Source organism: Cupressus sempervirens, chromosome 1 (assembly GCF_028749045.1).
Source record: "Cupressus sempervirens isolate cs-2001-9-10 chromosome 1, ASM2874904v1, whole genome shotgun sequence".
NCBI classification, from domain to species: Eukaryota; Viridiplantae; Streptophyta; class Pinopsida; order Cupressales; family Cupressaceae; genus Cupressus; species Cupressus sempervirens.
In genome coordinates, this window is record NC_143118.1 from 348889728 (window position 1) to 348908640 (window position 18913).

General features: G+C 32.4%; 1 protein-coding gene across 1 annotated transcript in view; it reads left to right on the plus strand.

Annotated features, from left to right (window-relative positions):
• Positions 1-507, plus strand: part of LIG1 (DNA ligase 1) — an 87555-nt gene extending 87048 nt beyond the window's left edge. The window contains exon 17 of the mRNA XM_089824937.1: positions 46-507. Within this exon, the coding sequence (XP_089681063.1) occupies positions 46-114 (69 nt within the window). The 3' untranslated portion in view covers positions 115-507. The remainder of the gene's footprint in view (positions 1-45) is intronic.
• The last annotated feature ends 18406 nt before the right edge of the window (positions 508-18913 follow it).

The window sequence follows — 18913 nt, forward strand, 5'->3', positions numbered from 1 at the left end:
TGATCGGAGGCCTTGAAGTTTTTTTATGGGTCTATTTTGGTCCAGGTTGCAGAAATGTATCGTGCACAAAAAATTAACCATGCAGGAAAGCAAGGTGAAGACGATGACGATTGAAAGAATGTACAAGCAGGCATACTTCCATTGAGCGAAGCTTGCTAAAAGTGGGTTGTGCACTTTGTAAGCTGTAACAAGTGTTATGCAGAGAGGCGCATGATTATTATTATTGGGCCGACTGCATACTACTTGATGTCAATCCTTGTAATTGAACATTTCATTTTTATTATAGCAAGCTTTGTACAAAGGATGGCAGCTATGAGATGCAACTTTCTTTCCCATGATTCAACACATTTATCTGTCTTCCAAATGGCAGTGCACCAACGTTCCATTTCATGGAAGTAAAACATGGACAAAATTGTCCTTATTTATATGGAAATGCCAAGCATCTTTCAACCTGGTATTCTGTAAGTTCTCATGTACTTAATACATGAATCAATTCTTCTGTGATTTGATCTGACCTGTTCTATTGTATTTTTATTTCCATGCAACAGAGTAATAATAGAATATTGTCTCTCTATTTTATTTCCTTATACAATAAGTTCAATATTTCATCTGAAAGAAGTTGGAAATGCACGTTGCTATCATAACCAACTAATCATTTGAAAGTTGTACTTTTTTGGGGCACTTAAGAAACCCACCTACACACCCATTTGGTGAGGTCATTTGAAAGGAGTCATGTAAATTTATGAAAATGCTAATTAGCTGATAGGCTATATGTACGGTGAGCATTGCCCTCTAGAAATCAGTATTCTCCCGCCTGTAATCTTGCCTGAAAACTTGCATTAAATTTATATGATACAATTGAATATTCAAGGTTTTCCTTTCTTTTAAGAGTTTGGTAAAGAATGTTAGAGGACACATCCCAACTTATGTTGCTGCATGCAGTTAAGTAGAAAGTAGATTGTTTCTTATCTTTCAACCATCTGATTGTTGGTGGTTAAATAAAACCAGCTGCCTTCATTAAAATTTATTAGCAACATTTTAGATGTTAGAAGATAGAGGATGCATGGCCATTCCCATTCTAATATTGGGGGAGGGCATAGGGGTGAAGGATTCTATACTGTTAGCAGAGAGAGCAAATAAAGAGTGACGAGAAGAAAGATGAGAAGAAGAGGAGATCGTAGCAAATATTGAAGACATACATGAAAAACCCTTAGGGCTTGGCACATGAAAAGGGACCCTTTTTTTTAGTAATCCACAGTATTGCTTGCAAGCAAATTGTACTCTTAATTCTTATCATCCATTGTACAGCTTCGAGGCAAAAATATGAAGAAATGAAACCTACTGTAATTCAACATGATCATTAAATATCCAAAAAATTATATTCCTTAAGCCCAACTATCCTTTTAAAACTGGTTTTGTTTCAAAAAGCTTAAAATATGGAGCATGTCATTGTCACATATTTAATTATATCCAGGGAGGTCAAGAGGTTGCTGTGCACATGCATAAAAAATTATGCACTTGTTTCTAATATTGGTGGAGGGCGTAGGGGTGAAGGATTCCATACTGTTAGCAGAAAGCAAATAAAGAGTGACGAGAAGAAAGATGAGAAGAAGAGATCATAGCAAATATTGAAGACATACATGAAAAACCCTTAGGGCTTGGCACTAGTATGATAAGGGACCTTTTTTGGGTAATCCACAGTATTGCTTGCAAGCAAATTGTACTCTTAATTCTAGTCATCCATTGTACAGCTTTGAGGCAAAACTATGAAGAAATGAAACCTACTGGAATTCAACATGATCATTAAATATCCAAAAAATTATATTCCTTATGGTCAACTATCCCTTTAAAACTGGTTCTGTTTCAAAAAGCTTAAAATAAGGAGCATATCATTGTCACATATTTAATTATATCCAAGGAGGTCAAGAGGTTGCTGTGCACATGCAGCAAAAATTATGCACTTGTTTTCCTTTCAATAATCATTCTTCGTCTGGTCAGGTTCTTGCTGTATCTGGCAATTCTTTAGCAATGGTTCCCAAGAGTTCTCAATATTCAACATATACGTCTTAGTTCATTCTTATTTCTTCATTCATTGTCTAGCTATGGTGCAGATAGTTCATGCAAGTTCATTTGATCCTATAAATCACTTATATCATGGGGCCAAAAGGTTAGAATTGTTCGTTACAGCACAGTGATGATCAGAGGCTGATGATTGATCTTGCTCAATAGGCTTCTTGATGGACTGATTGAGCTAATTCATGATTACAAGTGATGTTCTGGTTGCATTCTTTGCTTTACTATGCTTATATAATATTAAAAGCGACCTTCAATTTAGCAGACGTGAATGGAAACACGACCACGAGGTTTTTATTTATATACTTTAGCTGGAAGATGCCAGCCTTTATATAGGAAATTAAAATAAAATACCATACCTAATAGATGTTTTATAAATAATAGAAGATTAAAAACTAATATTTAATGAAACCCAAGTAAAGGTGCCAACAACAAAGATCAACTCCGACAAAGTTGACAGACATAAAACCACCGATATTTATAGTCCGAAACTCAAGAATATTTCTCCTGGAATCTTTGACCTGATGCCCTAGAGATCACATTGTAGCAAAAATCACAGCCTTTTCAGGCGTGGCCCAAGAAATGCAAGAAGCAAACAAAGAGGCAACGGGCATCAATGAAAGAGAGAGTGCACTCATGGCGTCGAAACACTAATATTTAAAATTATTCAGTATCATTTTTTCAGGCAATACAACAATTGAAAATGAATTTATTGTTTCAAATTAAATTTTGTTTTTTTGTTTTTTGGATGCCTACATAATATGAGAGAATGAGCTTTAGGCGGAACTTGTTCGGCCGAATAGCCAAGGATGACATTGTACAAAAAAAACTAGTGGTAAGATTGGGTATAGTGTAAATAAGCTAGGCATCCATTTTAAGCTCAAACCTAATAATTATTGATTCAAATATAAAAATAAATGTTGCTTAGATTTGACTTTATAGTCAACTTCATTGAATTTCAATTTTTTGTCATATAATCAAATTTGGATGAAATTTGGCTTGTGTTTATCTAACGAAATTCAATTTTGTAAGTAGTTTTGGGCACGATTTCAATTTTTTCTTTGGGTTGTCATAATAAAAAAATCCGGCACAACTAGCAAACAATATGTTTTATCAACAAGCTATTTGGATTAGATGTTACTCAAGTAGACAAAAAAAAAAGTTTCATCCATCTTGACCAATGTAGTTACCTCCTAACACATCCTCTAGAACTACTAACCAAACTCAATGATGCTAATACCCCTACTAGCCTTCTATAACTGTGTATATCCCTTCTCCACCAAATATATTTTTACAACCTATGCCCTAACTATACCCCTCTTGAGATATTCACACCTCTTATGATATATTATACTTACATTACTACTTTATATCACTCTCACATATGCCCCTCTCACCTTGAGTTTATCCCTCATTACATTCACATTTGTATCCATGGATGTCCTCAAATGTCTTGCCTTCATTTCTCTTCCAATCTCTCTTCATTCATCTCCCTTATTATCACTCCTTGCAATGCACACCATGAAATATTCATCTTAACTATGCTAATTTGTAAGATAAATCATGTAGAAAATGACAATGAATACATGACCAGATGCACAAGATGGTGAAGAGTTCATAGATGGAAATTGTTAAATTTTTAATGAATGATGACAAAGGTAACCCTAACACATATTTGATAATTTTTATGATTACATGTGTAGATTTCCTATACAAATATAAGCTATTAACTATGGTATTTATGAGGACCTTGATAGATTATACACTTAACTGGTGGGTCTCACATCATCAAGTGTTATTCACATATTAAATGATTGAAAAAGGTGCTCTTGATTTTTTTAGAAGTTATTCAAGTTGCAATCTACAATCAATTGAAATGTCCTCAAAGACCAAATTAAAACATGTAACTATGTGGTATGATTTCAATATTCATACTCTAAATTGAGCACTCCCTTACATGATATATGATTGTGAAACATGTTTAGCAAAACCTTCACCTAAACCAATTTCCTAATGTATATGTTAATTATTATGCATCATCCACGGATTTGTGGGTACATATAAAAATAATTGAGTAAATATTGTTAATGAGGAATTTCATGATGTTTGAGTCATCAAATCAAAATGCAACCCATCCTTAAAAATCGTCAAAAGTGAAGTAAACTTTCAAAGAGTAATGACATGAAGAAAACTATTCGCCACGTTGTAAACACTTCTACATTTCCTCCATTAGAAATGTATTTTACCATGAAGTTCACTAAACTTCAAGAATCCTTGGATGCTTTTCAAAATATATTGGATCATTTATGGGTTTTACAAGCAACGTGGTCAACCTTTCCAATACAAAGATGATCGAGTGGATAACCCTAAATGATAATAGAAATGCATTAGTGATGTTTACCAAGATTGCAAATGTACACAAATCCCTTTTCAAGCTATTCAAACAAAGTTGACAATAAAAATGTACTCAAATCATTTTATGAGTCATTTAAATGATGTATACAATAATGTACACAAATCCTTTTCCAAGTCACTAGGGCTATGCATATGATACACACAAAGTTGCCAATATAGATAACAAAGGAAAAATATCTCAAAAATGTTTTTGTGGCATCATTTGAAATTGAATGTTTATAATAGACTATGAAGTCACCTAATATGTAACTTGATAAAAATGACAAGTGATTGAATTCAGTTTGCACAAGAAAACTAAAAATGTAAAATGAAACATAATGGTTATTCCAATACATTTTGGAGGCAAATAAAATGCCAAGAGATTTACCAAAAAAAGCAAGCAACATGTATAGGGCATACTACAGAGTGATGTGAAATCTTATGTGAATGAGAAACTAACATATTGAAGTGTATACCCAATTAAATAAGACATGACATGTCTATAAATAGATATCTCCTTTACATTATGATCAAATACCTCTTGTACATTCTTCTTATTCACAAGACAAACTGACAAAAGAAGATTTTTACAAAGCCAACATTTATATTAGGTCATTCTCTAACTCTTTAGCTATTAGGGATGAAGGGGGTTTTGGAGGCTTGACCATGATTTGGAAATCTAACAATCAAATTGTTTCTTTATACTCCCCCAAAAAAATCTCAAAATATCTCCTTTAAGAATGCTGACTCTTTAGTTCAATGAATTTTGACTAACTCTTGTGTTCATAATAATGACCCTTAAAAGAGACCTTTGACACTCTCTTCTCATTGGTTGGGACACTTTATCTAATTTTGACTAGATGATTATGAGAGACTTTGAATCTCCCCTTTGTCCCTTGGAGAAATGCGAGGGTTCTCCAAACTTTATTAAATATATGAAAGATCTTCATGAATTTTCGTATGCATTTTAGGGATCACTTGATTTAGGTTAGATTGGACCTTTATCTCATTTCCTTCTCTTGGTCCATCTATGATATATGCAATTTATCTTTTCAAATCAAATTTGGATCGAACAAAATCCCTTATATCTTTCTCAATTGAGACTCAATAAGACTAGAAATATTCTCCCATTCAGATTTGAAGTGATGTGGACATACACACTAGAATTTATAGATATTTATCTTTGGTGGACTATTAATATCCAGGTATGTGTTCAGATTGGTTAATTTTTGAAACTAGCTATGGCTAAGTTAGATTGTAATAAGTACTCTTTTGGAAATATTTTCCTTTACACAAAGTATGCAAAATGATAAATATTGGAGATTCATAATTAGATTAAACAAGATGGTTGGACTTTATAGTCAATCTTAGACGAGAAAACACTATTGGTGAAACTTCAAAACATTATCTCTAGAGAGGAAATCTTTCCGAAATGAAGATCAAGAGTCTAATGGATAAAAGAGGGAGACTATGATACTAAATTATTCCACCAATTTTCTCTTAGACATAAAAAAATATTCTATCAAAGAATTAATCCACCCTAATGACTATATTCTCAACACTGCAAAATATATTAAGAAGGAAGTTGTTGATTACTTTTATTCTATTCTAAACCCAACTCCAATGTTTGATCCAAATGTTCCCAGAGTTTAGAATATTTATTACTCAATGTTCAAAATATCATTTCTTTTGAAGATATCAATGGGATACATACTTCGATTTCAATTGACGAATTCAAGAAACTGATTTAAAAAAAAATCTTAGCTCCTACAAAGCTCTGGGGCCGAACAATTTCCCCCTTGTTCTTGCCAAAAGTTTAGGATATTGTTGAGAATGATATTTTCTTGGCTATTAGATAATTCTTGTCTACTTGTGGTTTCTCGAAAGAGTTCAACAATACCTATATTATCCTAGTTCCTAAAAGATGCGGAGTCAACAAAATGCCAAAATTATGTACCCATAGTCTTTGCAATACTATGTATAAAATTCTATCCAAAATATTGGTGAATATAATAAATCCATTTCTTGAAAAAATTATTTACCCTCATTAGAAATGATTTTTCCTAAGCATGTAGTTAATAGATATAGTTATAATGGCTAATGAAGAACTCCACTCCATGGTTAATGGTAAACAAGAAATTACGCCTCTCAAGATCAACATTTTAAAGGTTTTTAATATGGTTTTTTGGCCTTTTCTTTCTCTAATTGAAAGGAAATATGGATTTGAAGGAAATATACTCAAAATTTCTATAATCCTTAATTGTTAGATTGTTTAGCCTCCCTTCGATGCATCTAGGTATTCCTTTAACCTTTGGTAAAGTTGACAACTCTATTTTGGATAGTTTGTTGAGAAGAATTCAAGCCAAACTAGCCAACTGGAAATCTTTTTTTTAAGCTATGATGATGTACTCTAGATGCCTATTAGTACCTTAATTTATGTTACTCTTTCATATGTAGACAATGTGCTAAAAAATGGTGTTGTGAAAAGAAGGTTCCTTAGCAAAGTACCTTAATTTATGTCACTCTTTCATATGTCAACAATGTGTGTTAAAAATACGATGTTATCAAAAGAAGGTTCCTTTGGTCTAGAATGGAAGGTATGCATTAGACTATCTCTAGTAGATTGGGAGAAGGTTTTCTCTCCTAAAGAGCATGGAGGAACTACTTATAGAAGTTAAAGTCTCAAAAAATTGGCCATCCTGACTAAAATCAGTTGGAAACTCATCAATGGTTTCTTTGATTAGTTGAACATCTTAGTCTCTAAATACCTTCAAAATTTGGAAGGATTGAGCCTCTTGAAGATCCTTTCCCCATAGTTCTAATATCTACATAAAACTTATCAAAACCATTTTGACAAGCTCAGACAAGGTTACATATGGCAATTAGGAATTGAACAAAAGGTCTATTTTTGGAAATATCTTGGACCTGCAAAACTCCTCTAGAAGTACACCCTATTTCTCAATCCTTGAAAGGGATCTATCATTAATACTTGGTAGTCAAGTGTGTATTTTTTGTGATATCTTGTCTAATCCTCTAACTTGGAGGGTCAACGATTTATGGTTTGTTGGTCATTTTACGCAAGTGGTAGTTCAACTTCTTCAACTTCTTTTGATATTGTATAGATTTAATATTCCTAAAAAATTAATCTATGTCATTCTAATGACGGGTTATACTCTATTAAATTTGGTTATAATCAACTGTCTCCTTAATGAACCCAAGATTTCAATTGAAACAAAATTTGGAACTCAAAAGTTATAGAAAAATAAGTTCTTATGGTGGACAATTTATCATAGGGAAATCTTTAGTTTGGACAATATTCATACATAAGGAATCCAATTGGTCAAAATATGTTATTGATGTGAAAAGGATTTGGAATCTATTTCTCACCTCATGTTCACTTTTTAGTACTCTTGAAATCTCAAGAAAAGACTTATGTTCTTTTTCTCTATACAATGGATTTGGTCATTTAACCCTTAATTGAAATCTTTTAGTTGGTATGCCCCTACTTCTCATCCTTTCATTTGAGAGCTATGGTGACAATGTCTTGTTTAAGCGAGCTATCCTTTATTGAACAAAAAATAATCACAGGTTTAGAGACAAGAAATCTAACTTGGATTCAATCTACTTTTCTATAGTAAACAATATTGAGGAAACTCTGAGGAACAATATTGAAAATAGATACAAATACCCTCCTTCCCCTTTATTATTGGAATATTTCTATAAATTTGGGCCTTCCCTCTTCCTTGAGGCCTACAATTCTCTCCTCTGGGAGTTAAGGATAATGTTAAATACTTCCCCCATCCTAGGATGGATTAAACTCAATTTTGATGGATCCTTGGTTGGGAACGCGAGTAAGGAGGTTGGGGGTGGTCTCATTGGAGATAACAGAGGAAAAATTCTATTGGCCTATGCTATGAATTTGGGCTCCAAAACAATACATAAGACTGAATTTGTGACTTCTCATCATGGTATTGAATTGGCTAGATAGTTCAGTTAAAAAAACATCATTCAAGGGGATGTCATCAGAGTCGTAATGATTTTGAATGAAATTTATAAGATTGAATGGGAGATAACATATTTAATCCTCAAAATAAAAGGTTTGATGACCACATTGGATAATGTGAGATTCCAATATAACTTATATGAGGGGAATAACTCTACTAATAGGCTAATGGGTATAAGTTAATTCACCAATTTCTTAAAAACCTAGTTCAAAGTTTAAGACTTTCTTTATGAGGCATGTGAGGCCAATAATCAAGATCTTTCCACATATGGAAGTTTGTCCACTCCCCACTACACATTTATCCTAACTACTTATGCGTTAAGAGAAAATTATTATCCAATGGTAAGTTGTTTAATTGGGATTACTTATTTAGTTTTTCTCACAAATATTTTTGGCATCTTCATTTTCTTTAGTTCTTTTTTTGTCTATGTGAATTCTTGTAAATAATCCATTAGGTGAGACTATTAGAAAGTAAGGTTCACCAAGCTAACTTGGGGGGGGGGGGGGGGGTGGGGGGGGGGTGGGGTGGGGTGAGTCATTTCTTTGATCAAAATAACTTTAATTTTTTTTTTTTTTAATAAATTCTCAAACATGTGATCAATATAAATAGAAACCATAAGAAGATAATCATACACAATAACACCATATATGTTAACTAGGGAAACCCTTGATTAGAGGGGAAACCCTAGTGGGGATGGTACCCACAAAATGATGTACTAATATAGAAGTTCCTTGTAAGAGGATGGACTCTATTAGGAGCCAATATAATACATTTAATACATATTAGTCCTTGTTATGAGACTTTGAATCTTTGTGAGGATATTCGAACCCTATTAGGAGTTGTACGTAGAAGGCATAAGGACTTACTGTCCAAACAACTTCAAGGGTAGACCACCGAACTTACTGTCCAATTGGCCTATGTATTATCCCTTGGAGAATAATATCAAATACAATTGATCTCATAAACTCATACTCTTTCTCTATCCTCTTAAAATACTTCTTAGATCTCAATATCGGATCCACAAACTCACATCACAAATCCCTTAGATTGCTTATTCGCATTATACTTCACATATCATTTCAAAAAATTACATACACATTAGCATTGCAACCAAGGAAACAAACCTTCCTTTATACCAAGTCCTCAAAATAATTGACTTGGCCTTGAGGCTTTCCCAATTTACAATTATAATATGACTTCTTTAAGATAAAACAATACACGTTACATTGCATCTTTTCATAATTACATAACACAATCAACTCACAATCTTTACAAATCTTCACACACAATCTTGGACTTCACACACTCATTGAAATCATCATCAAGATGTCTTCTACCTCTATCTAACTTTTCTCAATCAGATTTTATCCATGTTAGGAGATATAACCTGATTACTAGAAATCACTTCTCAAGAACTCTTAGGACACTCTTTAGAACATGTCCCCAAATGTGCTTGACCTCATCTTTACTCTGCGAACCATATGGTCTCAATTACTATATGATACTCTACGAGTCTTCAATATGTTGACATGAATGACAAATACTACGATGAATGCAACATGTAATCATTGAAACAATCTCTCAAGTTCTTCGGAAATGATAGGATACTCCCCCATAAAAATATCATCAACATTCATGCTAATAGAGACCTTATACAAATGCAACATGATAATAATGAATAATTGAAGCACACCACCACTCTTTGGCATATTCTTTAAGTGTGCCATATGGACAGTTATTTTGAAGGAATGAAGGGATATGATATGGAGTTATTAGACAAGTTTACTAATTCTTGGGGCCAAGTAAAGCGACCATCGATAGCATCTCCTTTGTGGTCTTGTTTGAGTCCATTTCTATTGTTATTAAATTGCTAGAAAAAAGGACCACCTTCATAGAAACTCTAAAGCCCATTATAAACATGACTTTGATAAACTCATTGACTATGGTGAACAAACCCCATGACTTTAAAATGAATTCAACAAGGAAGAGATCTTAGGTAAATAGAAGGATCTACCTTTGGTGCTAATCAAATTCATGACACTCAAAGGTAGGTTCAAAAAATTCCACTCCCACCTATTTCCTATGCTCAATCACTTTTGGTATTGCATTGAGATTAATTTCCATTTTTTTGTTTTATCTTCGCAATCCCAATATATTATTAAATACAAAACCCACAAGTCCCTCCTTCGCACCATGGTATGATCCTCTGTATGTATAAATTTCATTTGGTTCTTACACATAGGCCAAACCTAAAATTCCTACATTATTGTTGAGCTCAACAACTGGTAGGATAGTAAAAGGGTTTCCCCTTGTAATATGGTTAATCCTCCTCCTAGCATGATTAGGGTTAACCCTTAAAGCAAGTATAAGTTGAAAGCCTTTGGAAAAAATGTGAATATTGTCTCTGAGAATTCTACCTCTTATTGGTCAACAAAGTCAGAGTGGAACCTTGAAAATACCTCCTTGAAAATATTGGGCAGGCTCAAAACCCCTCTTCCCCTATTTCTACTAGTCATTCCTCTAAATGTAATCCCAAGGCCCCTTTCAATTCCCACAACCCCAACCCAAAAGATGATCTACCTGGCTACCTTAGAATAGTGGTTATGGTGGACAAATTGTGCATCCTATATAACCCTAATAATTCAATCATCAAATGACTTATTTCACTTCTTCATATGACTAGTAAACATATAAATAAAATGAAAGGTATTGTGAAGACTAAGGCTAAAGATATTGTGGACGATTGTGTTTGGGAAGAAATTGATAAAATTTCTATGATATTAGATAATTAAGACATCATTAAGGATCAAGTTTGTGAATTGAAGGCCACGTTTTCATTAGAAATGGAGAAACAAGAAATATTGTTGGCTTTGGCGAATGTTAAATCTAATCAAAACTAGGAGAATTAAGACTTTCTAGAAATTGTAACTTTTAGAAAATATATGGTTAAAAGATGATGACCTCTTTAAACTCCCTTCACGATAAATTTATTGAAAACAAATTGATACAAGTATGATAATGTGTTTCAATCATTGTTTTGTTATTGATGTCAAACCTATTACTTGCTGGTAAGACAACTACTTAGATGATTTGAGTACTATCATTTGTTTGATTAATGAAGAAGATTTGATCAAATGAGGTAACAAGAGCACCTAGAGGAAAGGTTGAGTTATGTTATGGAAAAGGAGTACAAGGATCAGTTAAGATAGTGATGTTATAGTGCATTGATTATCTACTTAAGGTTGCAAAGGATGGATACACTGATTAAAGTTCAAAGGAACAAGTAAAACGAATTAAGTTTGCCAGGCTTAACACTCTGCATAGTAGGTGCCAAGAAAAGTTAGTGTAAGTCAAGCAAAAAATTAGTTGGAGTCGAGCAAAGTCAAATTTTAGTGTATGCTGAGTAATACAGTGCAAGCTGAGTAAAGTTTTGTTAATGTTGAGCACTAGGAAACTTTAGTTCATGCCGAGTGATTTGATAGTGGATGTTGAGCAAAACAGTTTGTGTTGAGCATAAGAAGAAAGTTAATGCCGAGTGTCAACATTATGAGAAAGATTGTGAATTCGATGAATCTGAGCCGATAAGGAATTCTTGGATTGTGTGAAGTGTGTGGAAGATAAGCTTGATGAGTTGGTGGCACAAAATTCAAGATGAACCGTTTTGAGGCAAATTCAAAGAGGATTGAAGGATAAGTTTCTAGAAGGGAATAAAATGAAAAGATGGGTAGATTCATTGAATCCTACCTAATCCTACCTAACCCTAAAATGGACGATAGAGGATGGACAACAAAAGATCTTAATTTTCTATTGATAGAGATGGTTGGTTAGAAGCAAAGGTTGTCATATGTGAGAACCTAAGGAAGAAAAGGAGTCTAAGGTATTGCTTCATTCAGTGACCAAAGAGAAGAGACTGCTATTAGCAAGCAAAGCAAGAAGGATTAAGGGTATGGATACTTGAAGGGTGAACAAGCTATCAGAGCTGAATTGTGTGAAAGATAAGTAGAATATAGGACTGGAACAAAGATCTATAATCTGCAAGTGTGTTGTAAGTTGTTATCAGATCAAGTCTTACTGTTACTTTCTAATCATTGTACCAGTCTAGGGTAAATCCTTTGGATTAAGGTTGACCTAACAGTCATTTGTAAATCCTTTAACTATGTGACTTTCCAAGTGAATGGTCTATAGTCCTCTAACAAGGCTCACTCCTAATAGGGTGATTGAAATCCTCTAACTCAGCCACATTTAATTATGTGCATTGTAACCTTTAACATGGTTGGCCTTTTATAGGGCATTACTTCAGAAGAGTGAGAATGAGTAGCATATTACTGGTGGTTTTCCCAAATTGGGTTTCAACATAAAATTATTGTGTCAAATGTGTTATTTAATTTGTTATGTTTCATGCTTACATTTCTGCAAAGTTGATTTGACAGTAACCTACAAGTTTAAGTGATTATATGATCTAATTGATGCATGCATGATGAATATGTTTTATGGATATGGATTCACTAAGCTGTGAAAATTTTTATTTGCACATCTAAACCTTGGATAACTGATTCACCCCCCCTCTCAGTTATTCTAAAGAATTCCAATAGAATTAGAGTACAAAAAAGCTAAAAATAGAAAATTAGAGGAGTCAAATTTGCATGTATATCCTCATATGGAAGAATACGACCTTTCTACTTTGGCCTTGATTATACACCCACATCTATAGGAAGGGCTCTTTCTTGAAAACCCCAAAGGAGGTTAATCAAGAATAGAAGGAAGTTAAATCCCCATCCATCTAGTTTCTATGTATCTTAAATCTATCTTTTGGTCGTTTCTCTTGCTAGTTATTTAAGGCTTTTTATCTATTTTGGTTTGTTGGTTAAATTCACTTCTTGTGAATTCCTTTCATTTTGAATTAGCTTCAAGTTGATTTTATGAGTTTGGGACTTTTACCAATTGACTAATAATAAAATAGTGGGTATAGATAAATGCCAATAAAATTGTATGAATTAGATAATTTAATAGAAAATTTTATAGTTTTTTAAAACTTTATATATGATGGGAATGTTGTATTCGACCCAAAATGCTTAAAAATCAATAGGAAATATAAAGACATATACAAAATTCATACTTGGACCTTTGTTGAATCAACTCCCAATAATTGATTTGGATGAAATAACAAAGAACTATTTATCTTGAGTACTTTTGGACATAATGTTAAACTTATATTTACTCCACAATTCACCCAACCAAACATGTACAATAACATATATTTTGACCTCCTTGATCCTCAACATGAAGAGGGACTAGCCTTTGATCATCTAAAAGTTTTATGACCATGCAACAATTTCATAGTTTCCTATACAACCACTTAAGATATTGACAAAAAGGGAAATCCATAATAATAAATTCATAATGAGCACTCCAATATATGGAAAATAAAAATATATATGAAAAATGCAAATAAATTAGTAAAATAGGATGCAAATACATTGTAAAGAGATGCTTATATAAGAGCTTAATGGTTGCATTTATAGAATGCAACACTTAGTGATGGGAAAATTTACTTCCCATGTGAATAAATATAAAAACCTACCAATCAATCTATGAGAGTACACAATAAACCACCTTTACTAAACGAGTAATGACTCAAACTAAGACACAAAATAATGAAAGGAAAATAAAGGAAACTCATAAAAGTAAAATACACTAACAAAAACATATTTCATATATTCTATTTTTGGCATTGCTCCACCAATATTATTTTGAAAGTTATCATTTTGAGTTGCTGATAATATTCATTTTTTTGGTCGATACATCAAACTTCAAACCACCTTTTTCACAATGGAAAAATCAAGCCTTAATGATATTTTTTACTTACATTACTTTATTATGTTAGTTCCATCCTTTGATATTATAAAATTTGTGTCTTAATAAGTTCTTGTACCTACAATATCTTATCATTTCTTTAGAAACATCTTTTACATTAAGGACATCATGCCTTCCCAATATCACTTGTTTTCTACTTAGATCCATTTCATCACTACAAACATATTGTCTTACATTGACCATTTTGTGTTGATGCTCTTGGAAACCACAATAGGGAAATATTCTTTACCAGAATGCCATACATGCCTATATAGGTAATTTTTTCCTTTGAAAGCCACATATTTTTCCACCGACCCATGTTGGGGTTGACCTTTTGCCTTGAGATGTAGCTCCAACTGATAATATTTTCATACTTTATGATTATGATATTTGTCTTATAATTCCTACTTTTACGATTTACATGATAAAAATCGTATTTTGTGGTTAAAATTTATATATAATATTTTCCCTTCTATTTTTTCCCTTATATATTGTGAATGTAACCAATTTACTGGGACATGCATTGTGATTTATATTCTCATGGTCAATATTTCATACTACAAAATACTTTTAATAGAGACTTAAAATTATGACTAGATGGAACACTATATGAATGTGGAAGATTTTAACATTGCACATGATCTAAATGGTCTAATGCTAATTAATTATAGATAATATCTCACATACTAGGAGGATTTTGGTCTTCAAAACTTCAAGAACACATAAAATTATGATAATTCTTAATCCACTCCGCCTCTAGAAACCCCCTATGTTTTGCTTGGAATTCCTTTGTAACTATTCAACCATAATTCATATTTACTATTTTGATAGTTTATAACCTTATTATCATGGATGACATAAATAGAAACAACCTGCTCATCAGGTAGTGAATACTCAAATATTCCCAACTAGTCCATATTATTTGTAAAGAGTAGTTTCATATATTATTGCAAGTCTAGCCTAAAAGCATTATTCACCACCTATTCTATGATATGGAATAAACCATACTTCTATGGTTTGTGTTTTTGAAGAACCTTACAACATTTCACTATCCAAATATCCCTAAACATTGTTGCAAAATAACTTGTGCTTTGAAAATACCAACCTTATTTAGTTTATTAGACTTTTCTTGAACCTTGAGGTGGTTATTTGTAGTCTAACCTTCTTGGTGAGCTCATTCATTTTTTCTCACCTCATAACCTCTTTTTTATTGTATTTTTTAAAAATTGTATAAGTGAACATCAAGTGGAATTAGTGGAAAATGACTAATTTTTTTGAAAAAGAAGAAACTAGTGTAAGAATGAATAACCATATAATAAGAGTGCTTGAGATCTATCAAAATTCTTGTTCAATGTGATAAACATTTTTTGGTTGCACTCACATTAGTAATGCTAATACTTTTTAAGTATTTATACCATTATTTATCTTAAAAAGAATATTATTTCTTACAAACAATTAAAATGCACATCTTAGAAAAAATATTCATAATGGTAAGATGCAATCATCAAAGAATAGTCTTTGGTAAAAAACCTAAGAAGACTCTAGACTTCCTCTCTCACGGTCTATTGAGCACTAGGAATGATTTGTACTGCTGAAAATTTCCTATTAGTTGGATTTAATACACTACATAGATGACAACCTCTTATATACATAGACATATAAACAAAAGACATATTGCCATGATTTTCCAAGTAGTTTTCCCTCTACAGTCATCAACTGCACAATATATGTACCTCTTCTATAGCATGGTACACTCCTTAGAGACTCATAATTTCACCATCTTACACAAAATATTTAGAGGCTAAAATATATTTAGCTTCATATTTATTGTGTTTACTTTGATTTTCTTCTATATATGATTCATTGGAAGCTTTATCTTCCTTGCAATCCTCAATATATACTTATTTTGAAAAACTTCCAATCACAAACAACAAGCCAACTATGTATCAATAGGTAGAATTGTTGTAAAAAGTATCATTTATTTGTGGTGGTATGATTATTTTAGCTTAGTTGGAACTTGTAAATACTGTAATGGTTTTTAATTAGTAGGGGCAATGGTTTCTTTTCTTTCTTTTTTCTTGTTGAATCTTCAAAGAATAGATTTGACTAAAAGTCAAGGACTAAGGGGTATCTATTCTACTAAAATTCGTCTGGGGCACGATCCTAACCTCATTCACTATGGTGTTGTAGCTATGCATTCAACAAGACTTGGTCCCTAGTGGGCTCATTTAGAACCATTCAAATGCACCAGTTGACTAAAGACTCACTTGAAATAATCTATTTTCTCATTAAACAATGTTTCAAATTTTTTAATTAAAAAAATATAGCATACACCTTCTTTTTCATGAGTGTTGTACTAAAACAACTCCTTTCAATATGTTTGAATGGTAAAAAATGATCTCTTTCCTTTAACAGAGAAAAAATCCATGACATAATTACTTGTATCATTTTCAATATCAAAATATTTTTGTAGATCGAACAATTCTAAAATTGGTTCCATGGTATTTTTCTTCTTCATCTCTTCAAGATCACATTTTTCTTTAGCACCTATTTGTGTTGCATAAAAATGTAACCAAGGAAATAACACTAAACAACTAATGCATCTTCCTACATTATCATGCAAGACCTCAAAATATGAAAGAAGACATGGACATAAACGTAACATGAAACAAAAAAGAGTATAAACTATCAAAATACCATTATACAAACCTCATGAAACCATCAAGTGGAGATGATTTCATCACTCATGGGATGTGGTTGCTCACAAATCCAGCAACATAACAATGAGGTAGATGGTGCTTGTGGAAATGAGGAGAGGGCTCTCCTTTTATAGAAAAATGGATGCAACGGACGGTTAAGATTGAAGGCAAGATGAAGGGCTAGGATCTCTCAGGATCGATGAGGTGTCCATGAGGTGGAGGCCAAGTAGACTCCACATGGATTAGGGTTTTTGACCATTCAAAGGGGGGAAAATGCTCACACATGTGTGAGAAACCTTTGATGGTGACATGATCAATGAGGTGTGAGAAGCATGGCTTCTCACACATGTGTGAGACAACTTGACTCTCATACAAGAGGACAAGTGTGCAAGAGGTGTGAGAAGGCATGGCTTCTCACACATGTGTGAGACACCTTGATTCTCATGCAAGAGGACAAGTGTACAAGAGGTGTGAGAAGGCATGGCTTCTCACACATGTGTGAGACACCTTGACTCTCATGCAAGAGGACAAGTGTGCAAGAGACCTGCAAGACATGAGGGATGAGGAAAGTGTGAACATCTCTCACACATGTGTGAGGATTCCTCACACATGTGTGAGCACACTTAGGATTAAAAGGTGATTAGCTAGGTGATTATGCAAAGCAAGCATGATTAAGGAAGTGGGTAGGTTTAGCATGATGGGTTAGGTTAGAGTAGTGAGGTTAGGTGAGGGTTAAAGGTAGGAGCCATGTGCTCAAATAGGATTAAATGTAATATTTAATTCCAAGGGGGTTTAGGCAAGGAATTAATTAAGTAAACGAAGTACTTAATTAAAAGGAATGGGTTAGGATGCAAGTGGGAAGGCTAGGATTTAAATAAACCTTAGTTTATTTAAATCAAGGAAAGCCAAACATAATTAAATAAAAGTAAAATTTATTTAATTAAGGTAGGGGAATTAAATAAATAATGAATATTTATTTAATTGGCTAGGAACAGGTTTTGGACAAATTTAAGTGTCTACACTATTAAAATTTGTTTTTGTCCCCCATTATATTAGTCAATATGGATAATGATATGTGAAATACATCCAACATTTCATTTTAAACTATTTCATTATAGTTTCAGTTTTAGAACTATCCCCATCTCACAATTTCCAACCATGTAACCCAAATGCAGCAATCAATTATTTAAAAAAGAGATTTCCCTTTATTCAAAATTAGCTAATTTTACTTCAAAATTTCCAAACCTCTATTCAAGGACAAGACATGTTCTTCACATATTTTGCTAATAAACAATATCATCAAGATAAACTATGAGATATGAATCCAATTAAGTTTGCAATACCTTGCTCATCAATTGCATAAGGATAATTAGATAATTATAAAACTCAAATGGCTGTGTCAATCCCTTATGAAGACTTTCATTGGTCTTGCATGATATTTTAACGTATCTTTATTTTTAATAATTGTCATAGTCTATACTATTGCAATCACTTTGTGTTAATCAGTTATTAACAAGCACCACATAGTAGCATCATTTATCTTTTAATATAGAATTTAATTGTAATTATAATATTACATATAATTATAATTTTAATAATTTAATTATATTTAATTAAGATATTTTACTATTGCAATATTAATTGATAAAAATAGTTATATACTCATTTTTAATTTATTAGATTCATATTTTGTGTCTTAACTCTATAAATGTACAAGTGTCACATAAGACTCTTGTAACAAAAATATTTATATCTTTTTAGCATAAACCGATATAACTCTAACAACAACATAAACTCCTCAACTTGAAAATAAAATTAATTTTTAGTATATAGATATATATATATATATATATTTGTAAAAAATGGACAGAGCCACTATATATATTATTA